Below are 12,533 nucleotides of genomic sequence, written 5' to 3' on the forward strand. Positions count from 1 at the left end.
TTCTAGACCTGGCCTGTTCTGTAAACCTGCGAGGGAGATGTACTTGTATTGGAGACTTCCCCCGCATCCTTGAAACATGCCTGGATATTTACAATTGCAAACTCGCCTATCCTATCATGAGAAAGCTCACCGTAATGATTTAGATGGTAATAGTAATTTAATTGTATAATCAGTTCCTCAAATGCAGATATGTAATCTGCTGATTTTTTTTAAAAAAATTCATAAATGCAGTAAGTAATAACCATGTATTAATCAGTTAGGCTTGTAAAAAGTTGTTAAAACTCAGGCAGATATGACAGGAATGTCTCTACAGCTGCCCAGCTTTAAATAACCCTTTTCTTGCTGCTGTTAACTACACTGTTATCATCGTGAATGTTGATTCCACATGTGAAGAAAGAAATCAAAATAAGTGATAATCTTATCCTTACCAAAAATACACCCATGTGATCATGCTGTTTCTTGAATTATGCAGTTATTGTTTTGATGCTTCAAAAATATGAGTTCTTAATTTAAAAACTGAAGAATGTCGTGTTGCTCTGGTTTTACATGATAGCAAGAAGGTCAGAATGGCCTTCCTGACAAAAAGATCCCTGATCTTCATAAAAAATGAAATTGTTCATGCATAAGAAAAATTACAGTGATTTGAAAATCATAGTTATATTCCCTATATGTCTTCTGTATTCCCATTGAGTTTCCCTGTTCTTGCATTTCTTAAAGAAGTTACAGTAAGGGAACTTCTGTTTAAGTGATAAGCTTCTTATTTTAATCCCCTCGATTGATTTCTTGGGAATGATGAACTGTATTTGATACATTCTTTTAAGAAGACTGGTAAAAATTTAATTTGTGACTACAACCCACTGGAAACTTGTCCCTTTTTTTAGTGAAGTGTGGCTCCCTTATCACGAGTTGTCAGAGGAGGGGAGAGAGACAGAATAACTGCTGAATAAATGAAAGATGTGTGTCACATTCCTGTGCGCCTGTGGTCACAGGAGAATTGCCCTTTAATTGTGTGTAGAATCTCATGGCAGAGATTTCATAAATGGAGCAGGCTACTCAACAGATAAATGACCAAAGAGAGTACTTTCTTCTCTGCTTTTTAGGACTGAAATGAAACATGAACTGTTTTTCTGCTTTCACCTTCAAAGGTCTAAAGCCAACGCTGGTCTTTAGGTGAAGGGAGTGACTTTTGGCCATTGAGCTGATAGGGTAGTAGATAGTTACCCTACAAAAGTGTTATCCCCATTTCTTTTGTCAGTATCAACAATATTAAATTCTGGTGATGTTGAACTCCAGGGCTGCTTTGAAGTTAGATCAATACTGAACCATTTTCCTGTGGGGCTCCTGTAATATGCTTAGAGACTGGTTGCTAGTAGAACAGCCTGTATTTTTCTGTTGCTGTACTAATAACTTTGGTTATTCTGTAAGAGCATTGCTCATTAATTTAACAATTGATTGTAATGCAAAAATCTGTAATTATTTCAGCCCACAATTAATTCTGATTTATGCCTTTTTGGGTGCTTTGTTTTTTGGAACAGGGGAAGAAGAGGCTGAAGAACATTACTTAAATTGAATCTGTCATCTGTATTTGTTTAAAGTTGCACCCTAGTGATTTGAGTAGGATGGTAAACATACATGTGGATTGTGGATCTGGGCCATGCATTCCCAACATTTTAAACGAAGCTAGATTTTATTTTTTTTCTTAACTGCCATATTGCAGTAGCTCTCCTCTATGCTGTCCCACTAGCCTCCTAGAAATTTGGTAAAAAAGTGTTTTCACCTGTTGGTTTTTCTGCTGTCTGGTGTTGTGCTGGGGGGAACCTGTTCAGTCTTTGTTTTCCTGTCTGTGTCTTTGTTTCACAAATGATGTCAGATGAGCTTTGGAAATGCCACTTATGGGTTGTTGGTGTCAAAAAGCCAGGAGTGAGCATAAAATGTTGGCACAATCGAGATTATTTATAATGCTGACTTGCCAAATCTACAGATGCTGTAAATTAAACAAAAGTTAGACAGTCTTGTAGGATTGTTAGAAAGATACCTCGTTCTTCTTCTACCCAGTATTTATTTTTAAAAGTTATGCTCACAAAGTTACAATGTCAATGACATAGAGGTAAGGTGGAAGTCATCTCTGTCCCTGTGTTTTCTCACTTGTTCTTAGTGTCAGTAAGCAGATGAAGGAAATTTAATTGCAGCTCTTTCTTTCCCTGTTAGAGTAGGTCTCATTCTCCTCCCCATTTTCTCTTTGCATTACCCAGTTTGTTTCTGGAAATTACCTTTTTTCCTCAGTTGCACATTATCCTGCCACTGTTTGGCATTGAGTTGAGGCTCTTCCTGTTAGGATTTCACTTCCATTTTAAGGCATCACTACAGCAGTGTTTGCTGTGGGAGGAGGGCTTGCTGTGATTTCCATGAGAGCCTGCTTATTGATTTGGTCAAGTAAACTCACCGACAAATGGCACAGTGTGTTGTTCCTTCAGGAAGGCCTGCAGAGCAAGAATAGTGCCTGTGCAGTGTTCAGAACTGCTTCTGGGGGCTGGAGGAAAAAGCAGTGCCTGTTGTTTTTCCTTTCCAATCTCCGTAGTGTTTCTGAATTTTAGCAGATGGGTCTGTAGTGCTGTCCTGAGGTAGAATGCATCATCTGGTGCCTAGGAGGAGCAGGACTGCATGGCTACTTTATACATTTGCTGCTGTTTCCCCAGGGAGGCTGAGGAAGTCCTATTGTTGTAAGCAAGAGCAGAGTACAGCCTGTGTAAGTTTGTTCTAGCAAGAAACTGGGTGGTACTTTGCCATTGCTATTACGAGCCTTGCTGGGCACAACTTCAAGCCATAAGAATCCTTATGATTGCCAGTTGGGGTGGGGTGGGGTAAGTGATTTGGGGGTAATAGATAAGGCAAGGTGAAAAGGGCAAGAAAAACAGCTTAAATTATGACAACCTTTTGATTGTGCAGTGGTTTTAGTCTCAACAAATGTTAATTTGCATTTCCAGCATAGATGTGATGACTTGACTGCCATCTATACTGGACTTCTGTGACTTCCTTCAAAGTAGCCCTGTAGCACCTGTGATGTGAAGGGCAGCCGTGGTTCACTCACTAGTGTACAGGTACAGAGATAATTACTTATTTACAGTCACTGCACTGTGAATCTCTGTTGGCTATAATTAGCCTCGTACTGATTAATAGGCAAGTTATTAGCTTCAGAGAATCATACACAACCTCATTTCTCCTAACTTTGAGTTGCCAGTCATTATCTATTTCTAGTTATTTCAGGCATTTTTAATGCTTTGTCCTAGGAACATGTTTATTCCTTTGTGTCCAGTTTTCCTTTGTTTGAAATCACTATAAGAAAGGTTGGCCTCATCTATCACTTCCTGCACGGCACAAATTCACTTATATTTCCTATTTATGGCTCTGGTCTTTGTTTGCCTACATGGAGGAATGCCAGTCTGTGTTTCCTTTCTTGTTGTAAACAGGAATGTTTTAAGAGGAAAGAGCCCTAATAAGCTAATGGGAAGAAAGGGCACAAGGAAATAGATGAGGAAAGGTGATGTTAATTATCTTATGAATTAATGAGTTCCATAGATGATAAATTTATTATTAATGTATCTGGATAACTAATCTGTACATAGGAAATACCACCAGCTTCTGTAGTTAATGGAGACAGTCTGGTGTTCTTAGAACAAACGTAGTAGCCAATCAGTATCAAAAGCCAATGTACAAGGTTTCATAATTTTAAAATGCATTTAATTGTTTCAGTATTCTTTAGCAAATATGAAAGTGTAAACTGCCTTTAGGTTTTGGGGGCTTCATGTCACTTTGTGGCTTCTTGTTCTGGGTTTTCTGGCATATGGATGAATGATAAATCAACAGGGAGGAGGCCACTGCACAAAACATTGCTTTCACAGATATGTCTACAGAATAGGTTATATTTCATCTTGATCTTCTTATAGGCTTTTCCCCCCTTTTTATTCTTTATAATACAGACACATCTTGCATATTTTATAAGAATTTTATCTGTATCAGGACACTGTTTCTTACTGGCCTTGCAGACCTGAAAGACCAAACTGAGAGGAAGAAGGAAGACAGTACATAACATTTCTAAAATACAGTTGACAACATGCCAGTAGTCTAAATGCTATTGATTTGTTCTCTCAACAGATTTAAAGAAAAGCCAGAAGAAAAATAGTGAAGTTGCAGATAGTTCTTCCATTTGTTTTTGCTTGGGAAGAAGAAAAAGTTAAAGCCTGTTTGAAAAGTTGAAAAAGGTCTTTTGTCTGGAAACAGAAATTAGGGATTCTTGTTGTGGTGCTGAATAATGGTCTCTGAGGAAGTTGTATTGTAAAGAGGCTTGAAAATGCAGTCAAGGAAGCTTAAATGACTTAAAAGATGGAAGAAATGAATTGTAAATTGGTAACATTTGGGGTGTATTGGAAGGGCTTTCCTGCAGTGCTGTGAATGCAGTCAGCAGAACATTATTGCCATTTTCAAGGCAAAAAGAGGTGCTGTAATGACCAAGATGAGAGCTGTTAGCTGGGACAAGTGCAGTGGGAAGGTGGGTGTGAGAGAGATGCACATTCAGCGTGACTTCAGGAGAAACTGCAGAGATCTAGATCAGATGAGATGCTGGGCTGTAGAACAATAGTGATGATGGCCCACAGTAATCATGAAAGAGATGCTTCAGAGGTTTTCAGGAAGAGCTTTAAGAGCTTTCTTTGTTGCCAGCAGACAGCTGGGATTTTATAGGAAGGTATTGCGTAGCTTTGAATTTGGACAGCATCATTTGCTATGCTCTGCTTAGGAATTAGAGTTGTTTTCCACAAAAATGTCTCATGAATAGGACCAAGACTGAATGTTTTCAACAAGTTTCTTGTATGAAATGTATTGCTTGGAAAACACCATTAAACTGAAGATGTCTCAGCCCAAAGCAAGGCAAACTGCAGCTGCAGAAAGGTATCATGACTGCTGGCAAGAGAATGGCTGCTCTAAAATCAGTTAGGAAACACCACCTCTTAACTTATTTTCTGAAGTGTTTTGAAACTTTACAAACCATTTGTACATATCAGATTTCAATACTACTCCTATTTCACATTTAGTGGAGTTGCAGTATTGAGGCATATACTTGGCTATATGCTGAGCAGAAGAGAAGCATTTACTCTAAAATACACCCTGTGTTTCTAAATAATCCCTTTTGAAGAATAAAAGTATGCCAATTCAGCAAACAAAATTCAGAAAGTAGAAAATTATGTTAATTGTTCTGTTATCTCAGCTCTCAATGTCATTTATGAGTACCTAAGAACGATTTGTTGATTGAAATGGATTTTCACTATTTCAGGTATGTAATTATGGAGATGCCCTTAAATTATTTTTTGCCAGCTAGAAACCCCTTTAACCTTTAAAAAGAATATTTTGACAGCTGTGCGGTAGAAAACAGAAATAAGTAAGTTCAAAGTTGAACGTCAGTACAGTTCATTCTGTAAAGTAAATTATTAAAATCATTTTTGTAACACCTAAATCTTGTTCTTCTTTCAGATGAATGTGTGCAGGCTACGCTTAACAGTGCCACCTGATGAAGTGTCACAGCCTGAGCAGGGACCAAAGGAAACTGAGAGAAAGAAAAGTGTAAGTTTTAGGAATCATATTCTCTATAAATAAGAAGTAAGCATTTCCCTGCACAGATGTTGATATTTGTTGTTTTGGCAGCCCAAAGCCCAGTCATCTTAGAAGATTTAACAACATGTGGAAGGTCATCAAGTTGGGTGTGAACTTTGAGCCTAAGCCTTGGAGTAAGTGATGGCAAAACTGCGTGTAAAATAGGACAGTGGTAGAGGAACAGATATTGTAGGTGATTTATGACTGAGGTACCTTTAAAACTTGATTATTTCATATTTATATATCAAAGGGCAGGAAATTGTTACCAGGAACAGGGTCCTGTGTTAAACAGTATCTTGATCAGGATCCTCTTGATCAGGATCCTCTTGATCCTAAAAGAGGGTTTTATATTTCATGTAGGCGTAACAGTGTGCAAGATTTGAGTATTAATGTAGTTGGTGTGCTGGGGATATTGATATTTGTGTGTGTCAGCTAATTTTGGTAAAGGGTGATGTACAAATAAAAAATATAAAATAAAGAATTCAAGATTGTTCTGAAATGAAAGAGATTTGGAAGTTATGTGCTTAGAAGGGTTCAGAAGGGCATTTTTGTTTTGCAGAAGTGAATAGTGTGCACACAGAAAAAAAATTACAATCCGCTTTGGTGCAGAACTTGTTCTATAAGAGCTGTTTCACTGCAAGAGATGATGTTTCATTAGTCTTAAGGATGAAGACTAAAAAGGGAAGCTGGACAGGCTCCACAACTTCACCACATTTATACTTTGATAAACCAAAGTCAAACAAGTTGGTGAAGTTTGCCAGACTCAATGTCTAAATAGCAGTATGACAGTAGGAAGAGAAACAATAGTATTTCTTAGTGATACTTAAAGGCAAAAATAACTGTAAAATTACTGAGAAAGGCAAACATTCTAAGGAATGCAAAGTAAAATGCTGAAGATAAGGATTCCTTATCTTCATTATCCTTAGTTGTTTTTTTGTCCTGGAGTCTTTTATACACTCAGGTTTTCACACACTGTCTGGCAGAGTACTTGGTTTTTCAGGATCTAGAAATATTACTTACAGAATAGATTAAATAGACTTTCATGCAAACTGAATTGGGCCCACCATTAAATAGTAATAATTCCTTTTGTACAGAGGTGTTTAGTTGTAGCACTTAGAGTAGCTTCTCTGTCAGTCTCTCGTCAGCTTGGATCTGATTGCAGCAACCCTCAGACTGGCTTAAGCTTATGGGCCCATTGCCCTAGGAGGAATCTGAATTTGCTTATGAGGAGGATAGATATTTACTCATGCCTTACTCACTTTATGGTTCTGAGTAATGTGATAATGAGAAAAAAATGTTAAGAATTAGCATTGGACAATTTGTAGTTACTTTCTTATGTGACCAATTTTTTTCTCAGTGGGACCTCATATTTGATGAGCTGTTATTTCCCCCATAATACACGTAAAGATAAGTGGGCTTTATATCAAAGAATGTTAAGGATATGAAGATAATAAATACATTATTTGGCTCACTGTGCAAACCAATGATGTGTAAGAGATAGGTCCTTATTAGCTGGGACTAGAAAAAAACATACGCAATTTAAATAATGTATGTTCTGAGTAGTTTCTAAATTTCGGTACTTTTAGACAATTGAAAGACTTATAAATTCAGAGCTAGATGGGATCTATTCAGCCAGTTTCATAGCAATGAAAAAACACTGAGGAATTGTGCCAACTACTTGTATTTTACAGTTTCTCTGTGATTAAAAAAAATACCCCACAGATAGTATAGCCATAGTGCATGGAAATAGCAACAAAAAAATCACTGCTCATGAACTGTTTTTTCCTCATGTCTCTAAAGCCAGACAGCAATGAATTACCTGTAGATTTTTATTGTCTGTGCTATTGATTGCTTTAGTCAAATTCATTTTACACTAACTTACAGTGCACACATGCCTCATGACTAGTCATGCTGTGATCCTTTTACTGCACAGGTTAATTAAAAAAAATCTAAAAACAATGTTCAGGTGTCTGCTAATCACCTGTGTTCAACTGACTTCAGGTTAATGAAAGTGCTTAAAGCACTTTGAGAACAAGTTTTACCAATGTTAGATAATCCCCACACTGTCCTGTGAGAACTGTGCCCCGTTTTTGGAAATAGGGATAATTGAAATTAGGGAACTGCTTTTTTTCTGCCTTGGACTTTACAATTTAAGGTCAAAAAATCCATCTTCAGCAAAAAATAATCAAATTTAACATCACCGCCCTTGTTGGAATCTAGAGTCCTATGCTGACTTTAATTGCTGACTCCTAAGAAAATGGGAATGGAAGATGGGAAAAATGCTTTTGGTATTTAAAGCACATTAATGTGATTTACAGAAATGAACTGCAGGGGTAATGTCTGGGATTGCACAGTTTTTGCTGGATTGCTCAACTAAGTCAGGCAGTCAGAGCCTGGCTGCAGGTGCTCTCCTGTTTGGGCAGGACAAGTCTCTGCCTCTGCTGCTGAGGGAGGAGAGAAAAGACCTTGCAGTGTCGGAAGGAATGCCAGAAAACTATAAATACACCATGGCGTGACATTTGGTTGTAATCTGCTCTTTCAAATCTTTCACTAGAAGGAGGTGATTTTGAGCTGCCCTAATGTGACACGGTGACGGCTTGCTGTGTTTGTTGCTTTTCTGCATGTCTCAGGCTCAGTACCATTTGGAGGTGCTTCAGTTGCAGAATCAGCTAATGAACCACACACCAGCTCTTTCAGGGGCTGATCCTTCCTATAACTTCTTTTACTGCTTGATGTCAGAGCAGAAGTGGTTCTTTATCAGTTATGTTGGCAGCTCTTGCCTTAGCCTTTTTCGTTGGAGTCCAGACTTCTCATGAAATTTGTGCTGTATTTTGTTCAATCTGTATCAGTGCAGTAAATTTATAGATTAACTTTTTTACTGCTATGCATCCGTGAAATAAAAATGAAACAGTGTAAGAGATTAAAATGAAATGATGGATCTGGGTGCAACAAAATTGCTGCAGGCAATACTGTACTGGGTGGGCTCCCCCTGTCTTTTGTGAAAGGCTGGCAGATGGTACAGAGTTAGAGACTGAACTCAAAAACTGAAGGGGGAGTGAGTTTGTGTCAGGTTGGCTGTTTTATACTCATATTTAGGATATGATACCCTGAAAGAAGCATATGAGAACTTAACTCACAGGTAAGGACTAGTTGGTTGGGTTGTTTGAATTGTTAGTACTTTAGGTAGAGAGAATCACAAACTATTCTGATTCTGTTCCATGATTTCTGTCCATCATAGACAATGGGTGACAGTGTGAGGCTGTTTATTTCACCATGAAGTACAAAGGAATATTGTGCTTGTCAGATTGTGTGCACAATCTGCATATCCTGAAGCCTCTCTTGTCTTGCTTAATAAAGGGCTATCAGACAATTGTAGTGTCCCTGTTTGGGATTTGGCTTATTTTCATCCATCAGTCTCTTTCTTCACTGTCATGGTTAAATTTGGAAGTGTCATTGGAAGCTACAGCTAAGCTTCTGAGGGCAGAATGTGAAGATATGTATAGACAGACGTTTCTTTTTCATTTGGATATATAGACAAGAAAATGAAAATGAGATAACACTCTGGAAATTTGTGTCACTTTACTGTCTGTGGCTTTCAGCCAAGTTTGAGCAGTGTTTAGTCTTAAACTCAGTTTGATACTTTGGCTGCATGTATCCTCAAACGCTTTAATTTTCTTGGTTTTTTTTAAGCATCACAACTAAGAAGTAAAATAATTTTTATTTCCTAAGCAAGAATACAGAAGCATAGCAAACATTTTTTTCTTCCCCAGAAAAAAAAAAAAAAAATAGGCTGTAAAGAAGCCAGAAGGGGAATTTGCTTCTGTACATCATGGTGAGAATCAAGCAGAAACTTGTGTCAGGCCTGGTTCAAGAATATGAGTGCAGTCAATGTGGGGCTGTGGTGCAGATGGAATCTAGGACAGTGCCTATTTTCTCTGCTGCTGCCAGCCCACTCCTGTCAGCAGAGCAGACCTTGTGCCTGAAAAAATGTGCTTTATCTGCTACAGGTGATATTTCTGTTTCTCAGTCTCTCCAGCACTAGTCGCTTAATTTTTGCCGTGTACTAATTAAGCAACACCTTTGTTAAAACCAGCACTACATAAAAATACAGACAGAATTCCACTGACTTCTGAGGTTACTGCTGTATTCGTTGTATCTTAGTTCCCCAATGTGTAAGCACAGGCATTCTGTGTACAGATTTCATGGGTTAGATAAGACTTTGTATAATGTCTGCCACTTCTCTTTTGAGATGGACATCTAAATTCAACATCCAAGGAGCTTCAAAGTTGGAATAGTGATGCTTCTTGCATTCTTCATGAATTTAAGAACACTCATGTCTGTTGTGGCATATTTTCCCTATTGTTATACTATTTTAATGTAAAATATTCCTACATGTTACATGATTTTCATGGGCTGTAGAGGGATATGAAAAGATATAAAAACAAAATTACCTTTCGTCAGAGCATAGTAAGTTTTCTTGGTGAGCTCAATGTTATAAATGTGTAATTTTACTGAATAGACAATATTAACCTCAGTAACAGCACGAATATTTTCGTTCCTTGTGTAACTAGTGAACAGGTAAAAGATAACTGGTTATTTTAGAAATGCCTGGAATGTGGCTGTTAAGGAAAAGATAAGGCCTCGTTTAACTGATATAATTCTTGTTAAAAGTTTTTTGATGGTGTAGGTAAACAGAAGATCATGAGTCAGGAAAATTTCAAGGCCACAGGGATACTTAACACAGAATTGTGTTAAGCATTACATTACATGTCCTTTTTTCTCAAAAAAGATGTGTCTTCTGTGCTTTTACTTTCAATTTTGGGTCAGGGAGAAGTATAAAATATGAGCCTATCTGACTTTCATTTATAAAACGGGTAGATTTAGAAGCAGATCATCCCTCAGTGTTATTTACATAATGCAAATAAAACCATGGGCCATAGGAAAAACAGCTAAAAACTTAAATTTATGGTTTGGTTTTGTAATGTCTTCACCTGTTTCATGCTACTTGTGCTGCCTCTCTGGACAGAGACATAAACAGGATGCATGGTAATTATCAAGACTTTTGCAACCTTGGGGTGTAGGCTTCTGTTTTAAATATTTATTAGTTAGGTAAACACAGTCTGTGCTCCTTTGGTACATTTTGTGTGATCACACCAAGCGCAGCTGTCTGTTGCTGCAGCACAGACAGGACGTGTTCCTGGAGGCTGATCCAGGATGTGTGAGCATCCACACGATGTGTCCTTGCTGTCACCTTGGGCTGTCTTTGGAACTGACTGTAGGTACAAAGAAATATTCACAAACTGACTAATCTAACTGCCTTTTCAGATCATTAGCTCACATTAGAAGGGATTTGGCTGATACTTTGACCTTAAGCAACAATGGTTGATTAATCTAACGAACCCTTCCATCTTAAAGCACTATTCCAGTTAGCTTTACAGTATTTACTTGCAATTGTATTTGCTGTTACCTTCACTGAGATGCCTCAGTGTAGATCAGAGCAGAGACCATTGAGGACCTGCTTGGAAAAATATGAGTTCTGAGAGTGGGTATGTATGGGACATAGAGTAAAATAATGGGAATCGTTTGACTTTAAAAAAACTGTTCTGTAGTTCTGGAGGATGTAGAAAATCTAGGATTTGTGAAAGAGGAAGCATGGGAGAGAGGATGTGTCAGAGGGAGAACAGACTACGAGGCAGAAATGGAAAAAAGCAAAGGGAGAAAAACAGAAAAAGGTGGAAGTCTCAAATCTCAAATCTCTGCATTCAGAAGAGTTTTCTAAGAGTAGACTGCATCAGGTCTTTTTTGGTTATTTATCCAGAACCCTGAAACTATTGGTCACGAGAAGAAATGAAAAGTTACTAAACAGAAAAGTGTGAGTAGAAGATAAGCATGTCTGGAATAGAGCAGCAATGAAAAAGGTTAAGGAAACATGAGAACAGTTACTTGGGTAGGTGTTGGCTCACACATCTTTAAAACAAGCGAGAACTGAAATTTTAACAGGCACTTGCCTGGGGATTCTGATAGAATGGAAGAATAAAGAGAGGGTAAAAACAATATCCTGTATTTTTAGTAGCACATTGAACTGGAACAGTCAGCAGATGATGGAGAGTCTTTTAATCTTCTGAAAGAGAAGTAACAAAGGCATCTTAGGAGGCTTGTGCAAATACAGATAACAGGCAAGTTTAGCATTGTTGCAAGAGATGTGTAACCAGTCTGCCTTTGTGCAGTACCTAATCCTGCATGTACTGTCCATTATAATGTAAATTTAAGTCTGTTCATCTCTGAAATACATATGTAAGTGCCATGGGTGATTCTCTAGCTGCAAACCCATTGGTCTGAATTTGCAGGTCTTTTTTGGGAGAGGGGTGAGGGAATCCTTCAAAGCATTCCTTAGGAATGTGTTCATAATATTCTAAAAATAAGGAACTTGGTCAGAATTTTTATGCCAGAACCCTGTAAACAGCACTTTGGACAATTCTGCTAATGTTTCAGAGGCACAAAGGACCTTGGTATTGCGGGTGTTCAGCTATTCACCTCATTAAAAATGAGTGATCATGGGCAAAGGGCATGGATTTATGAATTCAGTGTCTGGTGCCTTGGTAACCTCTAAACAATCAAAGTGATTATTCATTCTGTTATCAGGAAGATGGAAACTTGTGTGTAATCCCTTTTTCCAGATGCAGGGGAGGAGCTGCAATGAACTATGAAGAAACTGTACAAACCTGGAAGCAAACAAACACAAAATAATTTTGAGTCATGTCCCTATCTGGTTTCTGTTATCTAAGTATAAAGTGTAGGCCTTTTGTTTTTGCGCATCGAAACAGCAAAACAAAACCCCCAATAATACATAATTATGAAACATCTCATTTTGAGGATATGAAGCTTAAGTG

The 12,533-nt window shown here is 37.9% G+C and overlaps 1 protein-coding gene across 4 annotated transcripts in view; it reads left to right on the forward strand.

The window, feature by feature from the left end:
- MYZAP (myocardial zonula adherens protein) overlaps positions 1-12,533 on the forward strand; it is a 43,821-nt gene that overhangs the window by 847 nt on the left and 30,441 nt on the right. For 3 of the 4 annotated variants that reach the window (XM_088062963.1, XM_014251213.2, XM_088062965.1), the window contains exon 2: positions 5,524-5,613. In XM_088062963.1, the coding sequence (XP_087919089.1) occupies positions 5,524-5,613 (90 nt within the window). Of the gene's footprint in view, positions 1-127; positions 147-5,523; positions 5,614-12,533 lie in introns of those variants that run through there. The other variant, XM_088062962.1, reaches the window with a different exon arrangement.

Source organism: Pseudopodoces humilis, chromosome 16 (assembly GCF_049639895.1).
Source record: "Pseudopodoces humilis isolate 2021_Gansu_Grassland_sample_001 chromosome 16, ASM4963989v1, whole genome shotgun sequence".
NCBI lineage: Eukaryota > Metazoa > Chordata > Aves > Passeriformes > Paridae > Pseudopodoces > Pseudopodoces humilis.